This window comes from Dromiciops gliroides, chromosome 3, assembly GCF_019393635.1.
Source record: "Dromiciops gliroides isolate mDroGli1 chromosome 3, mDroGli1.pri, whole genome shotgun sequence".
Classification (NCBI taxonomy): domain Eukaryota; kingdom Metazoa; phylum Chordata; class Mammalia; order Microbiotheria; family Microbiotheriidae; genus Dromiciops; species Dromiciops gliroides.
In genome coordinates this window covers 266,328,469-266,355,712 of record NC_057863.1, presented here as the reverse complement: position 1 = coordinate 266,355,712, position 27,244 = coordinate 266,328,469, and the positions used below count along the sequence as shown (strand labels likewise).

Genomic DNA, 27,244 nt, shown 5'->3' with positions numbered 1-27,244 from the left:
CACTTCTATAATCACATTTTATGACTGCAAAATAAAATGCGTTATTTTGAAGATATTAAAAAACAACTTTAATTCAGACAGATTCACTGAGCATACTAATACAGACAGAAAGCACTGTTTTAACAGTTATTTTGAAACATTAAGATTTCATTGACTGTTTTCTTGAAGGACAAAGCAAAAATCACTCAAATTCTGAGTATATAAATTTTTGATAGTTAAAAATTATAGAAACAGTAAAGTTAAATAATTAAAACAAAACAAAAATAATACTGAAACTAAAAACCCAAAGAGAAAAATTAGTTACCTTTTTGATGAACTTTTCTACAATCTGGACTACATGCTTGTAAAGCTGGAAAAAAAAAACAGCCATTGGTCAATTTTAATATTGTTGCTTTATTATTGTTGTTATTTGTTATTATTATTTACAAATATTAAGTAAATGGTTTTTACACAGAAAATATTTCACTTTAAAAATCATAAAAATATTAACAGTCATTAGAACTCTCAAAATATAAGTCAACAGACAAACAAAACCAACCTTTAAAAGAAAATTAAAAGAATAATTTTCTAATACAAGTGGCTATATTTTTATATTTCAGCCCACAAAAGTTAAATGTAGCCATATGAATTACCATTAATGACCTTTATAAACTCTAGTAAGCCATATATGTAGCATGAGACATTAGACAAACAGTCCCGAATTAAAAGCAAAATTCCATTCCCACTACTCATAAGTTTCAAAATCTAAAAACCATCATTTTAATCATATAAAATGTATTTATCTTACCTTAATGGCTTTAATGGCAGCTTTAGTAATGAGAATCATCTTAGCCCGAGAAATGGGAGGCTTCATATCCATGAGTGAAAAGAGCTAAATATAAGATAACAAAATGTTCAAAACAATTTCTGAAAAAGTCAACAACTTAAGCATTAACATGTTACTTCTCTGAAATTACTTTGTCCCAAGTGATTTTATACCAAAACCAAAGCTCAATAGCCTACTTCTTTGTAAAGTGTTCAAGAGTCTGTTGACCAGAACAGAGTTATCATTGTGAAAAGTAATAATGCAGTAGCTTACTTATTTAAAATAGCATTTGAAGAATACAAAGTACAAACTTGGTGATCCCTGCTGGAACCCTCTAACTAACCATTTGTTTGATGGATATGATTTTTCTCTATATGACTGTCGATCCCATTCATTCCTGAATTCTCCAGCAAACTGTCCTCATAACCAATCATTCTTTCCCCACCTCCAAGTTCAATCTCTATCTACTGGCTCCTGCCCTCCTGTATTCAAATACACCCAGGTCTCCCACATTTTTAAGAAACCTTTCTTGACAACAGCATTTCCACAAGCTATATTCTAAAGTTCTTTCATTTCACAGCCCAGAAAAAGTTGTCTACTATTCCATTTTCTCTCTTCTCAATCCTTTACAATTTGCCTTCTCACCTCTCATCACTAAACTGAAATTGAGCTCTCCAAAGATACCAGCAATATCCAAATTTCCAAACCCAAGGGCTTTTCCTCAATTTTCTTTCTTTTTTTTTTGGTGGGGCAATGAGGGTTAAGTGACTTGCCCAAGGTCACACAGCTAGTTAAGTGTCAAATGTCTGAGGCTGGATTTGAACTCAGGTCCTCCTGAATCCAGGGCCAGTGCTTTATCCACTGTGCCACCTAGCTGCCCCATTTTCCTCAATTTTCTAACACTTCTTTACCTCAGCTGCCTTTGACACCATTCATCAACGCTCTCCCTTCCTGCATACTCTCTCCATCTGGGCTTCTGTGACCCTGTTCTCTTAAGTTTTTACCCATCTGACAGCTTCACCCCTCAGTATCCTTTTGCTGTACTATCATTCACACATCATGCTCCCTAACTTTTGGTTGTTACCTAAACCTCTACTTGGGGCCCCCTCTTCTCTTTTCTCTCTATATTCTCTCTTTTTCAAAGAAGAAGAAATTTTCATTTTTATGCAAATGACCCTCAGCTCTATATATGTAGCTTTATTATCATTCCTATCACTATCACCCCCTGTAATACCCTGGTTATTTTAAACTCAACATATTCAAAACAGAATTCATTGTCTTTCCCTGCCCTCCCATTCCCAAATCCATCCTCCCTCTGATCTTCTCTATTTCTATAAAGGGGACCATCACCCAGGTTTACAATAAGTAAGGTATCCTCAATTCTTCCCTTCTAGTGCAATGTGAGAAACAACCACTATGGAGGTACAACTTGGCATCTGATCCTGCCGTCACTACAGCTATAGATACCAAAGATGCAGAGAAGAAAGGTGTTGTTACAAAAAGTCCTTGGCACTATCAAATGGCTCAATATCAGAAACTGATTAAAATTTTCATTCATGGCAATGACATTAAATAAGACATATTAACATCTGCTTTGCTAGAGAATCCTAAGGATCACAGGACCTAACTAGCAGAAGAAACTATCCATATGTGTTATAGAATGTGAGCCCTTTATAAGTGACTGTCTTACTTTTCTATTTGTGTCCCCAGTACTTTGTACATAGTAAGAGTTTAATAAATGTTCCCTCCTAGGGGGCAGCTAGGTGGCACAGTGGATAAAGTACCGGCCCTAGATTCATGAGGAACTGAGTTTAAATGAAGCCTCAGAAACATGACACTTGCTAGCTGTGTGACCCTGGGTAAGTAAGTCACTTAACCCTCATTGCCTCACAAAACAGAAACAAAAACAAAAACAAAAAAATGTTCCCTTCCTTCCTCATTCTCCCTTACCCCACATTCATTCAGAAGCCAAGTTTGATCATTTCCACCTCCAAACATATCCAAATACATAGCATTCACAAAGCTACCACACTCTAACTCACCTCTGGCCTGGACTACTTAATAGCTTTCCTATTTGGCCTCAAGTCTCTCCCCTTTCCAATCCACCTTTTCTCTCCTCAGTTATCAAAATGATTTTCCTAAAGCAGAAGTCATTTCCCTACTGAATATACTCTAGCAACTTCCTATTACCTCTAGAATCAAATACAGATTCCTCCATTGGGCATTTAAGATTATTCACAATCTAATTCCAACTTACCCTTTTGGCCTTGCTCTATATTAGTCCACCCACTTCAGGGTCGGCCAAAGTAGCTTTTTTTGTTCTTCCTCTGCTTTTGTCCAAGCTATCTCCCATGCCTGTAATGAACTCCTTATCTCTGCCTTCTAGAATGGCTAATTCCAGTTCAAGTGTCACCTTCAATATGAGATTTTCTTAACATAAATTGTCTTATGTATTTATTTTAAACGTGGATGCAGAGAGCAAGCTATCATGTTTGTTTCTCCCAAGAGAATGTAAACTCCTTGAAGGCAGGGACTGTTTCCTTTTTAACTCTGTATACTCACCTAGCACAGTGGCTATTACATAGTAGATACATTAAGAGGTAGATTACATAGTAGATACATTAAGATTGAGTTGCTATAAGGATATTTTTATTGTTCAAAAGGTAGAGTCAACAAGGGATAATTAAATCCTGTATCTGCTTCTCACTAACAGGAATTGGCTGTGAGGATGAAAAAGATGAGCTTCGTAGGGAGAAGAGACCACTCCATCCTAGAATCTGTGATAGAAAAGAATGCTGGGCATAACCTGACTTTAAACTTTAACAAAGATTTCTAATGGTTCACAGGTAAGGTAAGTAGGATCTCTCAGACTACAAATCTATAAACACCCAAGAATGAAATTCTGAAAACACAGAAGAAATAACTCCAATGAGGAAGAAATAGGAGTTTTCTGAAGAGACCATTTGCCACTCACTACTCTCCCCCTCCCCCAACCCCTTTGGCTTCTGCTGTCCTTTGCCCTCATCCCTGTACTTATCACTGGCTACTTGGGAGAAAACTGTCCTCAGCCACCCTCTCCTGTTCTCTCATCATATACCCCTAAAAACTCCCCCCCATCCACTGATGCCCCATTTCAATTCTGCCTGTCCCTTCCTCAAACATTTTCCTTCCTTAAGTCTTTCCTATCTTCCCCTCTGCTAAGGACCTTGCCTCTTTCTCTAAATAAAACACTGAACTCAACCTGCAGGAGGCCCTGAATGTGTCAAGGACAAAACTCCCCGAGCTGACATAATTAGTTGTTGCACTCCAAGCTGGACTTTCTGTGTGTCCTTGGGAGGCAAGACAGGCACCAGCCGTTTGTGCTGGGCTGGGATAATGCTTGTGCAGCTGGGGTCTTCTGCAGAAAAGGTGACCCTCTTATCTTCTTAGTTTAGCAGTTCCCAAGAGAAAAGAATGTGGCTTTTGACATCACTCTGCTCCTCCCTCGTGAGGAGTATTCTTGGTGTGCTACACACCTGTGCTACACTGTTCCCCCTCCCATGTTATACCCTTTCCTAGTATCTCCTCCCTCTTTGTCCTATTATAAAAGTAAACTTCTATAAAAACTGCAAATCTGTTGGGTTCCCATGCATGTTCATTTCTCTTGTAATAAACCTGGTTTTGACATAAGTCTCATGTTGTTGTGATTGATTGCCTGTTAACACTATCAGTCATCTCTATTTGTGACCTTATTTAGGATTTTCTTGGCAAAGATACTGGAGTGGCTTGCCATTTCCTTCTCTAGCTTATTTTGCAGATGAGGAAACTGAGGCAAGCAGGGTTAAATGACTTGCCCAGGGTCATATGTCTGATATGTGAACTCAGGAAGATGAGTCTTCTGATTCTAGGGCTGGAACTCTATCCACTATGCCATCTAGGTGCTCTCTTTCCCTACTCTCTGAAAACTCTTTGATATCTCCTCCCACCTGTTTCTCCTTTCCCCAAGTCTCTGACAAGGAGGTAGATCCTGTTTCTTCCCAAGGCCCATCCCTTACATGTGCATGTGAACCCACAGATGGGGAAAAATCAAAGATTTGAGCGTAAGAGGAGAAGTGATCTTCTTGAATAGATTACAATCACAATCATTCCAAACCCCTAAATCTTCAACATCTACTTATCTACTAGTTTGTTCCCTACTCACTTCAAACATGCCCAAGGTTTCCCCATCCTTAAAATACTTTCACTATACCTAACCATTCCCTTAAGCTCTTCTCCTACATATTCTCCTCTTCTCAGCTAAACTCCTTAAAAAAAAAAAAATCAATCTACTTACTGCCTATACTTCTATTCTTCTCATTCCTTGGCCCTTTACTTGGCTTCCAATGGAAAAAGTCATCACCACTGAAAAAATGTGATTCTTTTCTCAAGTCTCATCCTTCCTACCTGACCTCTCTTTTTCAGTCTCCTTCCTGCTCATCTATATCAAAGCTTCTTAAACTGTGGGTCACAAGGCAACAGTAAAAGATTATGAATACCTATTTTATATACTTATATGCCTGGGGTTGCCTAAAAATTTCTTGGGTGAAAAGGGGTCATGAGTAGAAAAAGTTTAAAAAGCCCTGATCTATACTATGTATCCTAAATGTTGCTGTTCTCCAAAGTTCTGTCCTATGCCCTCTTCTTCTCTTCCTCTAATCTCTCTCAGTAAACTCACTAGCATCCATGGGCTTATTATGTCTACTAAGATGACTTCCAAGTCCCAGACTACCTGCTCCCAGATGCTCCCCTAAGCTTCACTCTTATGTTACCAAGTACCTATTGTTTCTTTCTTTCTTTTTTTTTTCAGGGAAATGAGGGTTAAGTGACTTGCCCAGGGTCACACAGCTAGTAAGTGTCAAGTGTCCGAGGCCGGATTTGAACTCAGGTACCCCTGAATCCAGGGCCGGTGCTTTACCACTGTGCCATCTAGCTGCCCCCCTATTGTTTCTTTTAAGCAAGATGCTCTGGAGAAATCAAATTAAACATAGGCAAAACTCTATCTTTCCCTGCAAACTCCACTCCCTCCAACTTTACTATTTCTATTGATGGTACCACCATCCTTTCAACCTCTCATTTGAAAATATAGCATTTTTTTCTTCAACTCTTCTCCCCACCTCACACATCCAATCAGTTGCCAAATCTTGCCCTTTCTACCCCCATATCTCTTGCATGCCATGCTTTTTTCTTTAGCAAGTGCAAAAGACTAACTAGTTTCCCTGCCTCAAGTCTTTCCCCACTTTAATCCATTTTCCACAATGCTGTCAAAGTGAAAATCTAACCAAGTCACTGCCTTACTTATTAAACTATAGTGGCTTGCTATTGTCTAAGATAAAATACAAACTCCTGTTTGGCTTCTGAGTAGGCCCCAAATGATCTTTCTATTCTCATCAGATATTACTTGCCCTGCTATACTCTATAAACTGGGAAAATGGCCTTCTCTCCATTCCTCATACATAACACTCCATCTGTCATCTCTTTGCCTTTGCTCTGACCATCCCCCATGCCTGGAGTGTACTCTCTTTCTTGCCTCTACCTCATTTGAGTCCTCTTCTAAGAATAGACTTTTAGCACCATATTCTGCATGAAGCTTTTCCTAATTCCCCCTACCACTAGTGTCCCCCTTTTCAAACTACATCTCCTTTAATTTTGTATTTGTTAATTCTGTGGGGGGGCAGGGCGGGGGGGGGGGGGGCGATTCCCACTACAACTTAGTCTCCTTTTGAGTAGGCATTGTTTTATTCTTTGTACTCATACTTTGGCAACTAGGTGGTATGGTGGATAGAGCACTCACTGGACTTGGAATCAGGAAGACTCATCTTCATGAATTCAAATCTGGCCTCAAACACTTACTAGGTCTTACACCCTGGGCAAGTCATTTAACCCTGTTTGCCTTAGATCCTCATCTGTAAAATGAGCTGGAAAAGAAAACGGTAATGCATTCCAGTATCTTTGTCAAGAAAACCCCAAAGAGTCAGACGAGACTGAAACATCTGAATTTTTATCTCCTGAATCTAGCACAGCTTACTTGTTTTTTGTTTTGTTTTGTTGGGACAATGAGGATTAAGTGACTTGCCCAGGGTCACACAGCTATTAAGTGTCAAGTGGCTGAGGTCAGATTTGAACTCAGGTCCTCCTGAATCCAGGGCCGATGTTTTTTCCACTGCGCCATCTAGCTGCTCTAGCTTACTTGTTGATTGATAAAAAGGGAACTTACCAACCAAATTAAAATTAAATAGAAATATAAAGATGGAAGGGCCAATAATAGAAGAGCTATATAAAAGCAAAGTATAGTACTATAAAAACAGTGCTAAGCTCAGAATGAGCTGAAGTTATTGAGAGAAGAGGCAACTTATAAAAAGGAGGGTGCTGATCTATATAAAACTGAGGGTATGGTGACTCCTTAGTGTGACTGCAATGATACAGAAGAGAATAAGAGAGAAGGCCGAGGGGCAACTAGGTGGCGCAGTGGATAGAGCACCGACCCTGGAGTCAGGAGTACCTGAGTTCAAATCCGGCCTCAGACACTTAACACTTACTAGATGTGTGACCTTGGGCAAGTCACTTAACCCCAATTGTCTGACTAAAAATAAATAAATAAATAAATGAATAATTTTTTTGAAAAGAGAGAAGGTAGATGTTTAGTTCTTATTTTAACCTATTTTCTCTGCCAAGGAAAACTATCTCTGCAATGGAAATGTTTGACAAAAATGGCTATCTGGGAGTTGATACCCATAAAATTTGTAAAAGAACAGTTAGCTGTCCTTGCTGAATTTAAATCCCTAGTTTTCAAATTAGCCAAGTGTCAGGTGCTGAAAAATTGGCAGATGTGACTAAGTCAATGTTAGTGATATTTGAAAAACTGAAAATGATTGACTGGAGCAGAGTAAATATCTAAATTTTTTTAAGGTAAAAAACCAATTTCCAAACTATGGGCCAGTGATCTTGACTTCAGTGCCTGGGAAAATTCTAGGATGAATCATAAAAGAAATAGTTAAGGAATACCAAAAAAAGGTAGTGATTACAAAAAGCCAGAATGTCTTCATCAAGAACAGTTCATGCAAGACTAATCTTATTTTCTTTTATGACAAGGCTGATTGTCAAACTTGATTAAAGAGGTAAACCTAAACTTTAGCACAAAGTGTGACATATTTCTTACTTTACTCTTGAAGAGAAGAGGGAGATTCAATATCTATAGAGATAAGGTGGAACTGGATCTGGAATCATGTGAGCTAGGTTCAAATCCCACCTATGCTGATACTCTGTGTGACCTCCAGCCAAGTCCCTTTAAGCCCCACTTTACTCACTTGCAAAATGGGTGTGCTGGATGAGATGGCTCCTGAGACCTTTTCCACCTCTAAATCCATGGTCCTAAAAGGACTAGAGAGTAAAGGATCCAGAAAATGTTTTGAATAGTTGGACTCAAGAGTAGTAGTTAATCATTCAATGTCCACCTGGCAGGAGGTCTTCAGTGTAATGCCTCAGGGATCTGTGTTTGGTTCAGTGCTATAAAACATTTTTATCAATTACTTAGACAAAGGCAAAGATGGCAAGCCTATCAAATTTATAGAGATGGCTCAAAGTTGGAAGGGATAATGAACAGAAGAGACAACTGAATAAGGATTCAGAAAAAATTTTTACAATTAAGCTGTCCAAAGCTGAAATGGCTGCCTCCAGTCTGTCTAGATGACCACTTTTTAGATATGTTACAGTAGAGATTCATCTTCAGGTATGGATTTGAATGTTGAGAAAGTCTCTTAAATTCTTAAATCCTGTGATTCTATGAGCCTGTAATTTTAGATCACCACTCTACCAAAGACAAGAACAGGAAGGAGTGGTCCAACAATGCCAACAAAACAGGATTGTAGTTTTTTTAAATCCAGATGAAGAACATGATCCTTCATTTAAAAAACCATCTGTCACATAATAGATTTTAATAATTTCTTTTGAAGAAGGATTCATGAAGGCAAGAGTGGGCTTCCCTAGGATTTGTCAATCAGTATTTATCTGATCCAGAAGGCAAGGTAAAATTAGTTTAATCATAAATCAAAACATTTAACATTCCTCTCCAAAACTGTCAACCAAAATGTAATATAATTTGAAAATTAAAATTACATGCACCTTTGTAGAAACAACTACACTACATGAATCGTTAGCATAATTTCCAAACTGTATAGTCTAATTTCTGTTTTTTTTATATCTACTATAGTTTAGCTGACCTGGGAAGGAAAGGGAAGGGTAAGGAAGAGAAAGGAACATTAAGAAGCAGTGCAGGGGTGACTAGGTGGCGCAGTGGATAAAGCACCAGCCCTGGATTCAGGAGTACCTGAGTTCAAATCCGGCCTCAAATACTTGACACTTACTAGCTGTGTGACCCTGGGCAAGTCACTTAACCCCCACTGCCCCACCAAAAAAATAAAAAAGCAGTGCAGTGGGCTCTCCTATCCAAACTCCTCCAAAGTAATCTAGAAAATGCATTGGACTGAATCCTAATAGGGAAATCAAGAAAAAATCATTGTGAATCATTTGTCCAGCCTAGCTTGGCACAGAAAGACAGACAAGGAAGGCCAAGGACACTGGGAATGGAGTCTGGCTCTTTTTTTTTTTTTTTTTTGCAGGGCAATGAGGGTTAAGTGACTTGCTCAGAGTCACACAGTGTCAAATGTCTGAGGCTGGATTTGAACTCAGGTGCTCCTGAATCCAAGGCTAGTGCTTTATACACTGCGCTACCTAGCTGCCCTGATATACAGTCTTGACTGAGTCAGTGCAATGGGGACAGGTACAAACTAGTAGTTTGGTCACCCTAGTACAGAAGTCGCTATTCACTCCAGGATAGTGTTTCCAGGTAGGAAGGCCTTGGGTATGTCTAGAAAGTAAGTAGTTAAGAAGCCAGCAGCAGCAGTGGTGATACGGCTCACATCCCCAAACCAGAGTAAAATCTCATTTCTTTCTTTCTTTCTTTTTTTTTTTTTGGTGAGGCAATTGGGGTTAAATTAAGTGACTTGCCCAGGGTCACACAGCTAGTAAGTGTCAAAGTGTCTGAGACTGGATTTGACCTCAAGTCCTGCAGAATCCAGTGCCTGTGCTCTATCTACTGCACCACCTAGCTGCCCCAGAATCTCATTTCTAGTATTTAGCCTAGCCTGCTGAGGAATAACCCAGGCAAGAATCCCAGACCAAAGAGTAGCCACAATTTTGTCACTCTGAACAAACAGCTTTCCAGCTGGGGTGAAGTCCAGCAATAGTCTACTCTTGCTCAGACTCAAACTCAAGTCAGGAATTTGCAAAGCTTAGACCAGGAGGCAACAAGCTGACTTTGCTCCAGATTAGACCTCTTTGGAAACATCAAAAACTTGTGGTCATGAAATAGCACAACATTCAATACTCAAGAAAACAGCAACAGATTGTAAAAGTTGGACAAATCTGAAATCAGGAAGTACAATGGAAGAATGGACAAACAAAAAAATAAACTATTATGGAAGGAATGTTCAAAGGCACAAATACAGAAAAGAATTAACTCCAAAAAATCTATGAGCAACACTTTAGTGAAAAAACATAGCTTGGGCACAAACTCAGCTAGAATAACCAAAAAAGATGAAACAAGTTGTTTTTTAAGAGTTAAAAACTTTCTATAAATGGAATGAGAGTGTTGGAGGTGGGGGGTGGGGTAAGGAAAAAAAATGAGAGCTATGGAAGAAAGAATTGGAAAATTAATTAACAGCTTTGCAGAAGAGGTACAAAACCTTGCCCAAGCGACAAACTCCCTGAAAATCAGAATGGACCAAACAGAAACCAATGACTTCATGAAGCAACAAGAAAGTTTTTTTAAACAAAAAACAAGACTGAAAAAGGAAAACAAAATATATGGTATTTCAAAGCAAAAACAAATGACAGTAAATAGATCAAGCACCAAAAAAAAAATAATAATAATGATCTTTGGACTATCAGAATATTGTGACCAAAAAGAGAGATCTTAAACATCATACTTCATGAAATCGTAAAAGGCATCCCAGATCTCTTAGAAGAGAGCAAAATGGAAATGTGGGGAAATAGAAAGAATCCACCAGTCACATCCTGATATTAACTTCAAGGTGAAAACTTCCCAGAACATCAAAGCCAAAATTTGGAGCTTCCAGGTCAAAAAAGAAAAACATACAGTAAGCAATCAAAAAGAAAGAATTCAAGTACCAAGGAGCCACAATCAGGATCACACAAATTAACAACCACCACTATTATAAAGGAACAGTGATCTTGGAATACGATAGGCCAAAAAACAAAGAACACAGGTGTATAGCCAAGAATTATTAATGCGGCAAAACGGAGTATTATAATGCTATGGGGGGGAGGGGTGTGTGTGTGTGTGTGTGTGTGTGTGTGTGTGTGTGAGTGAGAGAGAGAGAGAGAGAGAGAAATGGGCCTTTAATGAAAGAGAAGACTTCCAACTATTCCTGATGAAAAGACAAGAGTTGCAGAGACACTCTGAAGTTCCAACACAGGAATTAAGAGAAACATAAAAAGGTACGTACTAATGATAAAGTGTTTACATTCAAATAAGAAGATGATAAGTGTCCCCTCTGAACCCCATCAGGGCCTACAGGAGTCCAAATAGACAAGTTCTGGGAGGGCTTCTGCTATGTTTTGATGATCTTAAGAATGGAATGAGAAGGGAAGAAGAATATACTGGAGTTGTTGTCAGGGATGAGGGGTTGAAGGAAAAGGGAAAGGGAAAGGGAAATAAAGGTTAAGGGAAATTATCTCACATATAGAGTGCACAAGTAAATACCTATACAAACAAAGGGCAGGGAGTGGGACTGAGAAAATTAGGCATAGAAATATAAATATTTTGCTCAATAAGGTAATAGGATGGGGAAGGGAAGAGATTAACCCTAAACAAAAACTCTAAGGATGTACAAAAATATACATAGATGTTTTCCAAATGGAAAAGAATGGAAACCTGAGGAAGTGTCCATACTCTAGAGAATGGACAAACTCGTTACAGTATTGAAATGCGATGGAATACTATTAAACTGAACTCTTCATCACCATAATGACCAACTAGTATCCCAGAGGATTAGTCAATCCTGTAATCCATCACTGGAAAAAAAATGTAAGGACTCAAAATGAGACAATTTTTTCCCCTGACACAGCCAATTGGGAAATGTTTTGATTTACTATACATGTTTGTAATGGGTTTTGTTTTTCTTGTGTTCTCAAATGGGAGGGTGGTGAGGTAGTGGCAACTGAGAAGGTATATCTTGGCTAATTAAAACAAAATTTTAAAAGGGAGAAAACAAAAAGACAAAAAAGAACAAGAGCCACAGATATCCTGTGCTCATCACAGTTTAAAAGAGAAAAATACTTTGAAACAGATTATATAATAAGTCAACCTTCAATCTAAATGGATCTTTTTCCTGAATTAAGAGAATAGGTATACCTTGGGCTAAGTCAGTTATTTCTAAGTTTTTAGTCTTTAAAACACTTTAGCAATGTGTCTTCAGATCAACTGTCATGACTCAAAGTGGGGGAAAATCTAAAAGTCAATAGATTTTATGAGAAGGCTAGATCAAACACACTGAATTAATTTTATCTCTTTATTAAATATCATAAACTAAACTGAAGCACAGGCATTAGCATCATATATAACAAGAGATGAGCCTATACATCAACTAGAAAAGCTCTGAGGAAACCTAAATAGGGTTTAAATTCCTCAGTCATTGTTGCTGTAATATAACAAAGATAATATAAAAAAAATATCTTTTTTAAAAAACTTAGTGTTATAATGCTATAGGAAACCAGGTGTTGACAGTTTTAAGCAATCACATTTCTGCATAGTGTCGCTCAAGAAATTTTCCTTATGATTTTATTAAATCACAAATAGTTAAAAAAGCACAGGATCATTTAAATCTAATGAGTTTCCTTTTATTTGACGAATCTTCCCAATTTGACATCTGATCCTACATTTTTACTTCCAATTTTGAATCTGAAAACTAAATGATGTAGTTTTTGATACGAGTCTTCAACTTTCAAATGAACTGCTGGCAAAGTCTTTAAGTTATATGCTAATAACTGTTATTGCACTCCCTTAAAAGAAACAATGTTATGAATGATGCTTAAGTTCCCACAAAAGCTTATTCCATTCTTACTTCAATATTTCAAAGCTCTTTAATTGATACTCCCTTTGCCAGTACACATTGCACAACTCTTCTGTGATTCAGTAAGATGGTCTTCAAGAGTTAATATGACAGGGGCGGCTAGGTGGCGCAGTGGATAAAGCACCGGCCCTGGATTCAGGAGTTCCTGAGTTCAAATCCGGCCTCAGACACTTGACACTTACTAGCTGTGTGACCTTGGGCAAGTCACTTAACCCCCACTGCCCCGCAAAAAAAAAAAAAAAAAAAGAGTTAACATGACAGAAGAAAATATACCCTGCAAGCCTGCCAACCTAGTAATGAACCTCTCAGCTGGCAAGTACTCCATTTATAATTTTCTATAATTGCTTTAATTTGAATATCACCTTTAAAAAGTTTCTATTGAACAAAGTGTCCATAATACCATCATGGTATGCCAAGGATATATTTCCTAAGAAATAAGAAATGAGGGTCTGGAGTTTGTAGGTAAGGAAAGGTAGAAAGCACATCTGGGAAGCAATCCATTGAAGGAGAAAAATTTCCTATAGCCATGCCAACCCAGAGGTGAAGCTAAGGTTAGGCCCACTTAATTTAATAATCCTAAACCATGCTCTTGCTGCTTCTTCAATATAGGACAAGACACTTGTGTGTGGACAAACTGCTGGAGTTGGAAGAGGAATACTGCTTCTGATACTTACTGTGTTCCAAGAGAAGTCACAACTTCTCTGGCCTTGATTTCCTCACTTCTGAAAAACCATACCTCACAGTTTTGTGAAAAAGCAAATGAGAAATGGGGTGGAAACCTCAAAGCATTATATAAATGCTAGTATTTTTACTGTATTGTTCCTTTCCATAAGACACTGAAGAACTCAGCATGATTTTGGAAATTTTTCTCCAAAAAGAATAAGTCTGTCACTCCTCTTCACCTAGGCAATGAGCCAGGCCCAAAAATGAATAAGAATAAGTGTAGGTTTCTTTTGGTAAGTTATGAAGCACTTTAAATGAACCTAAACCATTCCTAGATATTAAAAAAACCCTAGCTTTTTGACACCAAAATTATTGTGGATGCCTTATTCCTGTGAATCATGGAATACCCAGAACTTATAAGGAATCAAAACTGCCCAAAGGGCAATGCAAAAAAATGTCCGTTGGATACAAATACATTGTAGCGTATTACCAATGATAACTTGCACAAACAAGATGCAATCACCAGACATGAACTGCTCTGGGTTTGTTATTGGAAGCCTGGTAGAAACTCACCTCATCCCTTTCCGCACATGTCCTCTTCATAAAGGGAACTAGCAAAGGAAGAAAACAAATTCCTTCCCTACTCACTAGAATTTCTCAAGCAAAGAGAAAACAAAACGACTGCCTATGAGATAAACTATTTGTAGTATTCCACAAAGAATTAAAAGATGTTTTCATGGAAATGATGAATGGCAAAGGAGGCGAACCAGTCTGTAATATAGTGAGATAATAGAGAGATAAACTAAATGATTTGATAGTTCTCACATGTTAATAAGAATAAATGCATTCTAAAATCCCACCCACCTACCCCCAATAGACCTGTCATTAGCACTTATATGAAGTATTTATTAGTTCCTTAAACATGGATATGAATCACAGAAGACTGAGAAAAGTATAGAATTGCCTTGATCTCTACCACTAGAAGTATACACAGAGATAAGATTTGGGGATTTATTGTATCATCAAAGTAAATGTAAAGATATACATTTGTGTTAAAAAATAAGCAAGTGCCAAAAATGAAAAGCTTCTGCACAAACACCATTAGTGCCTCTAGGATAAGAAGGGAAATGATCAAATGGGGAAAAAAATCTTTGTATCAAATTTTTCTGATTAAGGATGTGGCATTCGCCCTTAATATATTAACAATTAATGCATACAAAACTAAAAGCATTCCCCCATAGACGCATGGCCAAAGGATATAAACTAACAGTTCTCTAAAGGAATTGCAAAGTATTTATTTACAACCAAATGAAAAAACAGTCCAAATCATAAATAAGGGAAATATAAATCAAAACAACCGAGGTTTCACCTCATACCCTACAAATTGCCAAAAAAACCCCAAAAAATGGCAATAGTCATGTTGGAGTGGTTATAGAAGGATAAGCATACAAATACTTTGTTGGTGGAACTATGAAACAGTACAACCATTTTGGTAAGCAATTTGGACTTATGCACATCAAATGACTAAAATGTTCATACCCCTTGATTGAGACTCCATCACTGAGTTTATATCCCAAGGAAGCTATCAATTAGAAAAAAGTTCCCACACACTCCAAAATATAATTTATAGTAGCACTTTTTGTGATAGCTAAGAATTGGAAATGGAGTAGATACCCATCAAATGGGGAATAGCTAAACAAATTATGATATATGAATTTTATGAAATACAACTGTGATGAAATGATGGAGTGATGAATACAGAGAACTATGTAGAATTCTTTATGAACTGAGGCAGAATGAAATTAGCAGAGCCAAAAACACAGCAACTACAGCAATGTAAATGATAAGAATAACTACACACCAAAAACTGTAAAAAATGTAAATGCAACAAAATTATAAAAACAAGCAGCGGACTTGAATGAAGTTATAGAAGACACCACCAACTTACCCCTATGTGGAGGTGGGAGATCCACTATTGCACATTTTCAGACTTTTAGAATTTTTCAATATATCAATCAGTTGTGCTGATTTTTTTTCCCCTCTAAAAAACAGTATTTATCATGGGGGGATTGTTCTGTAGGAGGGGTATAATTGATACTTGGGATAACCTATGATGATTTAAGAAAAAGAAAATATCAATAAAAACTTAAAAAAAAATTAGGTGCATAAATTCAAGCTGGAGGTGCATGGCTAAGACCTGGGAAATACACAAGTACATGGTTTTATATATTTTGGGATAAAGGTTATTTGACAAACTGTTGAGAAAACTGGAAAGTTGTCTGGCAGATATTAGGGTTAAACCATCATCCCACCCCATATACTACAATAAAATGCAAAGAGATTTATGATTTAAAATATGAAGAAATCAGAGGGGCAAGGAAGAATTTTACTTTTCAGAACTATGGATTCCTAACAAAGGATAAGAAAGGACTGTAGAACATAAAACAATTGAGAATACAAAAGTGAAAAGTTTTTGCATAAACAAAAGGATTACAGGTAAAACTAGAAATTTAATAGTTAACTAAAAGTCTGTGGCAAGTTTTTCTGATAAGAGCCTAACGTCCCAGATGAATCCTATAAAAAACATTCATCTTGCCTACTTTTAAAATCTCTTAAAATAAGAATATAACAAAGTTTGGAAAGGCAATTTAGCATATAGAATTTGATGTTTTAATACAGTTTAATTAATGAAATTATTTTTTTAATTCTGCAGTTGCCTATTTTGTGAATCAATATCCTTTCATTAGAGGAAAAAAGACTACATAACAAATTACTTAAAATATATGAAAAATCATGCTCTCTGAACAATTAAGCAAAAGACACTATTTTAAGCACGAACTACAGGATATGAGCTGGTATTATAGTCTTGTCCAAGTCAAATAAATGTTAACACCACAGGTGTTATACTTTGTCTTAGAGAAGAAGTTTGAGATAAAGTTCCAACTTTCTTAATAAGGCATTTTCTCATCTGAGAATTCCATATGCCAATAGAATCATAGGTCCAGTCCATATTTCCTATCATAACTTCGAAGAGAACAGTTTTGTTAGGGTGAAGGGTTGCTTTTGAATACTTATATGCTTTGACAATTATCTCTGCAAGTTTGAGCAAGTCTGAAGTATCCATGTGGTTAAAATGGAGAGATGGTACAAATGATGGTATAATGGATTCACATCTGTTTGAAGTGTAGCTAAATACTGCTAATTAAATTCTCTACATCAACTGGGATATCAGCTGATGGAATGATATGGGGCTCTGACTTTGAAATTGAGAAAAGATCGAAAAAGGAAACAAAATTATCACTTACTGCAGATGTTATCATGGTTTACATACAGAACTCTAGGAAGCCAACTAAAAATTTTAATTTCACCAAAATTGAAGATATGAGAGACAACTCTAAATAATTAGAAATGCACTGACTGTCCATGGATTAAGCCAAGCCAATATAATAAAAAGTAAATTCATTACTTATTCACTGCCATACAAACTACCAAAGGATTATTTATAGAGCTAGAAAAAAGTAAACAAAATTTATCCGCAGCAACTAAATTTGGGAAGAAAGAGGGCCCTTCCTCAAGTACCTTATCTTAAACTATGCTACAAAGCATTAAAAAAAAAATTGGTACTGGTCAAGAAATACAAAGCTTGATCAGATACACAATAGAAGCAAACAAGCAAAGTAGCTTAGTGTTTGATAAACCTAAAGGATCAGATATTTTGTGTTCAGTTGTGAAAAATATAAAAAATGGAAAGCGGTCTGGAAGAAACTATAGAGCAATATCTCACATTATAAACCAAGATAAACTTCAAATGGACGCGTAACAAATATAAAAGGTGATATAAACAAATTAGGAGAGTCAAGAAGAAATTACCTTTCAGAATTATGGATGGGGTGAGAATTCATGACCAAGCAAGAAACAGAGGATAATATTAGATAATATGGACAATTTTGTTTACTAAAAAATGTTTTAAGTTTTTGCATAAACCAAACCAATACAGAAAAAAAATGAGAAGGGAAAACATAACTGGGGGGTAAATCTTTTTCAACAAATTTCTCTAATAAGTAGTTTCATGTCTAAGATATATGAGCTACTAATTCAAATGTAAAGGAGTAAGAGCCATTCCCCAGGCTAGGTTTATGAATAGGCTTATCAAGGTAAGAATAAAAGCTAACATTAGCTATATGAAAAAAAAATTCCAAATCATTATTATTTTAAAGAAATGCAAATTAAAGTACCTCTACCTCATAATCCATGATATTGGCAAATTGACCAAAGAAAAGGAAAAGGAAAAGAAAAAAAAGAAAAAGAATAAAATTTGGAGGGAAAAAGAGACATTAATGCACTGTTGTGGAGGATTTTTTTAAGAGAAGAAAAAGATGCCTATGTACAAAAATATTTATTTATTTTTAAAATTTTTTTTTTAGTGAGGCAATTGGGGTTAAGTGACTTGCCCAGGGTCACACAGCTAGTAAGTGTTAAGTGTCTGAGGCCGGATTTGAACTCAGGTACTCCTGAAATCCAGGGCTGGTGCTCTATCCACTGCGCCACCTAGCTGCCCCCAAAAATATTTATAACAGCCCTTTTTGGGGTAGCAAAGTACTAGAATCATAGGTCAAGTGTGCTTTTGTGCTATAAGAAATAAAAGAGATAGTTTTAGAGATTTCAAGACCTTGTAACTGATATCCAAAAAAAGTGAGCAGAAACCAGAACAATTTATATCAATAACACTGTAAGTATCTTAAGCTAAGTGGAGCAACAGCTAGAGTGCCAGGTCTGGAATCAGTGAAACCTGAGTTCAAATGTGATCTCAGACATTTACTAGCTGTGTGACTCTGGTAAATCACTTAACCCTGTTTGCCTCAGTTTTCTTTCTTATGTGTAAAATGAGCTGGAGAAGGGAATGGCAAAACCACTTCAGTATCAAGGAAAACCCCAACTGCAGATCAAAGAATACTATTTTCATTTCTTTTTTTGTGTGTTTTTCCCCATTTTGGTCAGTTTCTTCTTTCACAATTGTAACTAATATGGAAATGTTTTATATGTGACTCATATATAACCTATGTCAAATTGCTTACCATTTTAGGAAGAGGGGAGGGAAGGGAGAAAAATTTGGAATTCAAAATTTTATAAAAATAAATGGTAAAAATTTTCTTTACATATAGTTGGGGGAAAAATACAATTAAAAAAAGAAACCCCAAATGGGGTCACAGATGACTGAAAACAACTGAGCATTTTAGGATTAGTAAAGTAAGTAACTTGAGAGGTAGGAGATGATGCAATTGTTACCTAGGGTAATCCATCAAACAACCTAACAGTCAGACTTCACAAAGGCAGGCTATATGAGGGAGGCTGTCGTTCCTAAAACCTATTAAGGAAATGAAGAGTTATGTTCTGATATTTTCTTTGTTTATAATTAGTTTTTAAAAAATCAATAAGCACGGGGCGGCTAGGTGGCACAGTGGATTAAAGAACCAGCCATGGATTCAGGAGTACCCCGAGTTGAAATCTGGCCTCAGACACTTTGACACTTACTAGCTGTGTGACTCTGGGCAAGTCACTTAACCCCCATTGCCCCCGCAAAAACAAAAAACAAAAAACAAAAAAAAAAAATCAATAAGCACAATGAGATCTCATGTTTCTACATCTTTTAATTGTGAAATAGTAAAAATATCATCCGTTCTACTAATATCCTTATCTGACAGCGTTCTATATCAAGTTGAAGGGACACCATATAAAAAAATGCTCTATACCCCTAATAATTAGAGAAATACAATATTTAAGTGACTCTCAAGTTCTACCTCACAATCATCAGTTGGACTAGAAAGAAAATGACCAAATGCTGAATAAGGGGTGGAAACATTTAAAGCACTGTTGGTAGATCTTGTGAACTGTTGGGTCTATCCATTCTGGAAAAGCAATTTGGAAACTATGCCCAAAAAGCTATTAAACCCTTTAAGCCAGCAATACTACAAATAGGTCTATACCCTAAAGAGATTTAAAAAAAAAAAGGACAAATATGTACAAAAATATTTATAAGGGCTCTTCTATGGTGACAGAATTACAAACTAAAGGACTACCTGTCAACTGGGGAACACTGAACAAGTTATGGGTAAATAAATGAATGTGATGGAAACTATTGTGCTTTAAGAAGTGACAAAGGGGATGACTGACTTCAGAGTAAACCACTATCCTACACTACAACTATACAATTGTATGAAATAATACAGTCAAGTGAGTAGAACCAGAACAACTTACACAATGACAACACTGCAAATACAAAATTTTTAAGACTTAAGAACTCTGATCAACAGAATGACCAATCATGGTTGAAACATACTACCTACCTCCTGACATGTTGACTAACTTGGGGTACAGATTTACACAGGTTTTTGGACATGGCCAATGCAGGAATTTCTTTTGTTTCATAAAGCATTTTTGTTACAAGGGTTTTTTCTTTTTCTTTCCCAATAGGGAATTGAGGAGGTAGATGGGAAAGCACACTTTATTCATTAAAAATGTAATTTAGGGGCAGCTAGGTGGCGCAGTTGGATAGAGCACCAGCCCTGGAGTCAGGAGTACCTGAGTTCAAATCCAGCCTCAGACACTTAAACACTTACTAGCTGTGTGACCCTGGGCAAGTCACTTAACCCCAATTGCCTCACTAAAAACAAACAAAAAAAGTAATTTAATTAAAAAAATAAAACTGCCTGTTTATATCCTTGACCATGTATCAACTGGGGGAATGGCCCAACTTTATTAGGAGCTAGATCTTAACATTCTGTTCAGTCATGTCCAACTCTTCATGACCCCTTTTGGGGTTTTCTTGGCAAAGATACTGAATTGGCTCGCCATTTTCTTCTCAGCTCATTTTACAGATTAAGAAAACGGGCAAACAGGATTAATGACTTGCCCTGGGGTCACACAACTAACGAGCAAATGTCTGAGGCCAGATTTGAACTTGGGTCTTCCTGACTACAGCCTTGGAGTTCTATTCACTGTGCCATCTATCCTGCTTCAAGACTTTAGTACCTCCTCAGATATTTAACCACTTTGCTCCATGGAAAATATGAGAGGTTTGGACCTTTCATTTATAGGAGATAATTTCTGAATGAACTAGGCTTAAAAGGATTTAAACAAGAAGATAAAATAAAGTGATTGATTAGCTTCATTACTTTGGTGTATTTTTGTTATTTTTCTTAGATTTGAGTCCACATGACATGAGCTATACAAAGGATAATTTTGTTAGGAAAAAAAAGACAAACCAATCCACCCTCCCTGTCATTTTAGGAGAAAAGATAATAGCCGTCAGGTCTTCAGGAAGGTATTACAGAAAATTAAAATGTAGATATTTTTAGGTTTCTAAACTTACAAATTACTTTTAGACTGATTTGTAAAGGGCTGTTTTTATAAACATATACACATACATGTATCTTTGGCCTAAACTTTCCCCGTCTTCTCCTAAACTCACAGGCCTTTTCCCAGTAGCCTCAGAATTTTCAGAAACCTGACAGCTAAACATTTTTTCTTTCCTTTTTTTGGAGGGGAAAAAGAAAAGGGGCACAGTCACCTCATCTGTGTATAATGCTCCCAATGTAGAAATTCCCTCAACTAGTTTGTCATATATAGTCTCAAAGAGGTTCCTAAAGCTTTGAGAAGTGACTTGCATCTAGTCACAAAGCTGTTAAGTGTCAGAGGCCAGAGCTAACCCCAGGCATGACTCTATCCACTACAGCTTGCCCTAACTCTCCATCTCAAAATAGCCATAATCAAATTAGTATACAGAAATACCCCTTAAAGTCATACAGCTGACATTTGCATTATATACCTCCCTACTAATCATTGGTTCAAAGTTAACTACAATAATAATACTAATATCTTTTTTGCGGGGGCCCCCTGCAGGGCAATGAGGGTTAAGTGATTTGACCAGGGTCACATGGCAGCTAGTAAGTGTCAAGGTCTGAGGCTGGATTTGAAACTCAGGTCCCTCCTGAATCCAGGGCCACCCCAGAGCTGCCTCAATAATACTATCTTTTTGATGCAGAAAGTCAACTTCTTCACCAGCCAATCCAGAGCTATTTATTCCTACTTCCAGAAACTGCATTATACCATCCATCACCCAAATGATTTTTCATGTTAAACCCAAGGCATTTTTATACATAAGTTTAAACTGGATCTTTTCAGCTCTTCTTTTCTCTACTGGAGAGTCAGCTTTGTGCTCTGGTGGATAGAGAGCTGGGTCAGGAGTTGGGAAGACCCATGTTCAAATTTCACCTCAGACCACTTACTAGTTGTGTGGTTCTGGGCAAGTTACTTAACCTGTTTGCCTCAGTTTTCCCATCTGTAAAATGGGGAAATAATAGCACCTACTGGAAGATTAGTTGTGAGAATCAAAATATTTGTAAAGAACTTAGCACAGCACCAAATGCATAGTATGTACTTAAATGCTTATTTCCTCCTCTCCTCCTCCCATCCCCTTTACTTACCAGGACAGCAAGATTTTGAAATTGTTTAACTGTACAAATGTGTTTCACTTTACAGAAGAGCTGAGTTTACAACATAGTTTATAACAAAGCCATTTTGAACAAAGATTAATAACAACAAAGATTTTTGAAAAATTATTTTTCCCACTAACACAAAACTGGAAGCCTATTGCCACAAAAAAAGATAACACCCCCCCAAAGACAATCAACAAATTAAAATTTATTATCAAACAATACACGAAATAGAACTATATGCAAATATCATATTTTAGCTTAAAACACACAGTATTCCCACTTACAATTCAAATCTTATCTGTCATTTCCTATAAGGATTTGTTTGTAGGATTTCTTAATTGATTCTCTATCTGTATTGGTTAGAATTTTATTATCCTTTTAAAGGTTATTGCTTATTAAATGTAAAAAAAGGCCCTGCTGAATTTCCTTTTGTGGTTTTCCTTTAATTATACAGTTAAGAACAAACTGAGCTGGTAAAGTAGAAAGAAACAGTTTAGCTCCCTCTACTACTACTTCCAGCAATGAAGAAAGAAGAAAGCCATTCTGAGCTATGATGGGAAAATCAAATGAGAAACTCAGTGGGTCATTTTTCCAGCACAAGACCACAAATTTGACCTATGGACAAGTGACCAGGGGGAAAAAAAAAGTGAAACACCACAGATTCAGTCCAGAGATCCTGTCCTAGGTCTTCTTTTCTTCTCTTCTCCTATAGTATTTCATTTGGTGATCATATCCCCTTGCATGGATTCAATTATCATCTCTATGCAGATGATTCTGATTTAATTGTCCAGTCCTTATCCTCTCTCTCCTGACTTTCAGTCTCCTACTGCCTACTGGATATTCCAAACTGCATGTCTCATAGGTATCTTAATATCAAAATGCCCAGAACTGAATTAATCTTTCCTTTCAAATTCTCCCTTCTTTCTAATTCCCTATTACAGCCAAGGGTACCAACATCCTCCCAGGTTACCAAGCTAAGATGTCATCCTCAACTACCCACATTCATTCCCTATATCCAATTAATTGCCAAGTGCTGTTGATCCTGCCTTTGTAATATCTAATGTATATGCTTCACTCTGCCCTCTGACAGAGTGTTTGCCATCTCTGATATAAATCCAACCGGATCACTGTAATTGTTTTTCTGCCACAGCCAAGCTAACTTAACAGTACTAGTCTCCTTCCTAGAAGGGAAGTTAAAGAGACTAAAAAATGCCCTACCAGCTCCGAGTTATCAGGGAACATGAGAATTTTAAGAAAAGTTAGATGAAAACAAAAAAAGTAAAGAAATAAGAAAAATGAGAATGCTGACCATTAAGAGTGTGACTATGTAAGAAGCACCAGTACTGGCGTCAAGAGGACTTGGACTCTAATTCTGCTTCTGATACTACCTGTGTAACCTAGAGAGACAGTTAACTACCCGGGCTACTGGACTAGATGGCCTTTGAAGCCCCTTCTAGCTCTAGACAGCTCTAGTTATCTAGCTTCCTTTAGCTTCACAGCTCTAGAGCTATGATTCTATGAGAAAAAGAAAACAGACCTCAAATTGAACCTTAGAACTAAGTTACAGACATGAAGTTCTACCAAGAGAGGAAAGGTAGATCTTCTGAGGAAGCAACTACTAATCTATAAGAAATGGTGATGTAAATCCCTAAGTGCTATCAGAGATGATCTAATTTCCGAGCAAAAAGAGTGTGACAGCTATTTATCAAGCTATCAATTGAAAAACAAAAAACAAAAAGTCTTGCTGTCTCCCAGACATGAATCCTGGATTTGATAGAAAATTTCTTAAGATCTGTCAAATCACAGCACTATTATATACATTGTGTTTAATCACATGATCACAAATAATACTGCCAGAAGTAATCTAGAAAGCATTGCTAAATGTTAATTAAGAAGCCTTGGGCAAGAAAGAGAAAACATTAGTGGTATATATGGCACTTTTATCACTACTGCCCATCAAAAGCAGAGATCTAGAGAAAGGCAGATTACGTAAGTAAATGATGGTTTTTAAAATGGTTTATTAGGTGAGAATTTGAATTTCTGAACCACCACTTAAAAATACAGAAATAGAAGGATCCTAGCAAGGGAAGGAGTATAGTAGTAGGAAAAAGAAAGACTTTAGCCAAGTCACTTTGCCTCTAAACATCAGCGGTCCAGGTGAGAAGTGATAAGAGCCTCAACTAGAATGGTGGCTGTGTGAATTAACAGAAGACAAATTTGAGGGATGTTGTGAGGAAGAATTGACAAGAGATGGCAAGTAACTGGATATAAGGGGTGAAGTGAGAAGTTGAGACACCAAGGTTGAGAACCTGGTAGAGAGAGAGAGGATAATAGTACCCTTGACAAAATAGTAAGGAAATTTGGAAAGAGGTTTTGAGGGGAAAGATGAGTTATGCCTGTAGGACTGGCACCTACTTCGAAATGTCTGATAGTCAGCTAAGAAAGCTCAGTAGTAAACCTAGGACTGGATCTATATCTGGGAGTCATCTGCATGGAGATAATTAAGTGATGAAGTCTAGAGAGAAAAGAATTTGGGATAGGAACCTTGGGATAAGGATGATAATCCCGGCAAAGGAGACTGAGAAGAATGGAGTACCCAAGTGTGATGAAAACCCAAAGAGTAAAAAAAATACAAAAGAGGGGAAAAGATTTAACACCGACAAATGCTGCAAACAGATCAAGAGGTATACCTAAGGAAAAAAAGAATAACAGATTAGAGATCACTGGTAACCTTGGGAAGAACAGGTTCAGGGGAGTGATGAGGTTAGAAGACAGACTGCAAGGGGTTGAGAAGAACAAATTTGGGAAATGGGGACAACTTGTATAGATGTCTTTTTAACTGAGTCTATGAAAAGGATAGCTTGAGGAGATAGTAAGATCAAGTGATGGTGTTTTGTTTTTTCTTAAGGATGCTCTAGTGATCTGAATACTTTTGTAAACAGTAGGGGAAAAGCCAGTGGAATGAGAAATTAGAGGGCTAAGCCTCAGAAAGAGCTGAATGAAATTTTTTAGAAAGACATACTGGAAAAGAAAGAAGATCAAAGAAAGGAACTGTAGAACAGTGTTTGTGGTTGGGCTAAATTGATGATGAAGGAAGACAAAGCTACTCAACTCACATCTTTTCCTGTTTTCTCTGCCAAAAGAGAATGAACCTTGGAATGAAAAAGATAGAAAACGGGTTACTAGGGAAAGAAGCCCAAGGTACTAGTAGACAGCAAACTACTCTGGAAGAGTTCAAATCACCAGGGCCAAAAGGAAACTATATCCTAATGTATTCAAACAACCAGCAGATACACTTGTTAAGTCACTGCTAGAACTTAAAGAGATACTGAAAAACAGGAGTGGCAGCCCAAGACTGGAGACAGGCAAATGTCCCAATTTCAAGAAAGGGAACTTGACTTCTGTTCCGGGGAAGAAATTTAGAACATGTTATTAATAAACAATTGGTTAGTAAACATCTAGGAAAAAACTTTCACATCAGAAAGAGAGTCAAAACTCATCCTATAATGACATCTTTAGCTATTCTGTTGACTCAAGTATCAATCAATGATATAACATTTAGCAAGTAATCTTTTTGTCAACAGAGATGAATTTTTAAGAGTGGTGAATTGGGCAAGTTCATAACAAATGGTTTATGCACATAAAAGTCACTACATAATTTACCATGCAATCATAAATATTGGTTCAAAAACTTCTTATAAATCAGAGATATTTACTTATCTACTTTTGTATACAGTACTCCCACCTTCAGCACAGTATCTAGCACACAGAAGACAGAGTAAAATAATGACTGACTGAAGAAAAGAACTTGAAGGTCAAAGTTACAAATCTTAATCCATGAACTTGTTTTTAATAAGTATTTTGATAACTATATTCCAATGTGGTTTCCTTTGTAATCTTATATATTTCATTTTGTGCACTTAAAACCTTTTGAGGAGTCCATAAACTTTTTTTTAATTTTTTTTTTGTGAGGCAATTGGGGTTAAGTGACTTGCCCAGGGTCACACAGCTAGTAAGTGTTAAGTGTCAGAGGTCGGATTTGAACTCAGGTCCTCCTGAGTCCAGGGCCGGTGCTTTATCCACTGTGCCACCTAGCCGCCCTGAGTCCATAAACTTTTACCAGATTGCCAAAGGAATCCATGATGAAAAAAAAATGGATGACTGTATTCTAAAGGAAAGTTACAAATGAAATTCACATAATGCTGAGTGCCCTTATCCAGTGTTCAGTCCCTAGTCTTAAATTAGCCAGATTAAGAAATTAATTCCTTTTAACTTTTTATGAACGGGGGAAAGTTTGGCAACAAAAAAATAACACTGTAATCTAGCGAGGAATTATAACAGCTGACCTTTATACGGGGCTTTAAGGTTTGCAAAGCATTTGATACACATGTCACTTTGCAATTTAGAAAAAGCTGGGATATTATTACCAACCCTCTCTGCATCAATCTTGGTGACAGTGCTTTGAAACCCTATTTTGCTAGGAACAACCAGAGAGAAGTTTTGCTGGACTACCTCCCACAAGTATCCCTTCCTACTTAAGACACTGCTTAACTTGACTAAAGTCACTCCTAAGATAATATTTACTGCCCCCATAACCTTATTAAAAAACTTAAGTGTAACTAAGCACGCCATGATCACAGTAAAACTCAGAATAACAACTTTTGTGCATTTTTTTTGCATGAGAAACTACATTTAATGAATTTTGGGAGGCTGAATACCTGATCTTTATATAAAATGCTTAACCCACTAGGGAAGGTTGGGAGATGAAGGGAATGCAACTCTCATCATTACAACGGTCTTAAATTTGTAACTGCGTTTCGCAGCACCAGAATTTTAAATTATCCTTCAAACTAAAGTAAACGCGTGGTGAGTTAGTAAGTTATAGTAAAACTAGGGAAGATTTTTTCCCCTAGGCTTTTCCACAGTAAACGTGACCAGTCGGAAGAACCAGAGGTTTAAAAGTAATGCACCGAGGGCAAATTTGGCCTGCCCTCCTTCCCCCGCTCACTCTTCAGCTTTTCAATGTAACCTCAGATCCTAAAACCCAGGGGAAAGGGGGTGAGATTCGTAGTTACAGCTTCAGGAACAGCTTCCACCCATTTTATCCTCCCCCC

The 27,244-nt window shown here is 37.0% G+C and overlaps 1 protein-coding gene across 6 annotated transcripts in view; it reads right to left on the bottom strand.

Annotated features, from left to right (window-relative positions):
* The window catches only part of SCAF4 (SR-related CTD associated factor 4), a 116,725-nt gene that overhangs the window by 88,496 nt on the left and 985 nt on the right, over positions 1-27,244 (bottom strand). For all 6 annotated transcript variants that reach the window (XM_043993027.1, XM_043993029.1, XM_043993026.1 and 3 more), the window contains exons 2-3: positions 788-871; positions 305-349 (exon numbers count right to left, since the gene is read on the bottom strand). In XM_043993027.1, coding sequence (XP_043848962.1) covers positions 305-349; positions 788-871 — 129 coding nt within the window. The remainder of the gene's footprint in view (positions 1-304; positions 350-787; positions 872-27,244) is intronic.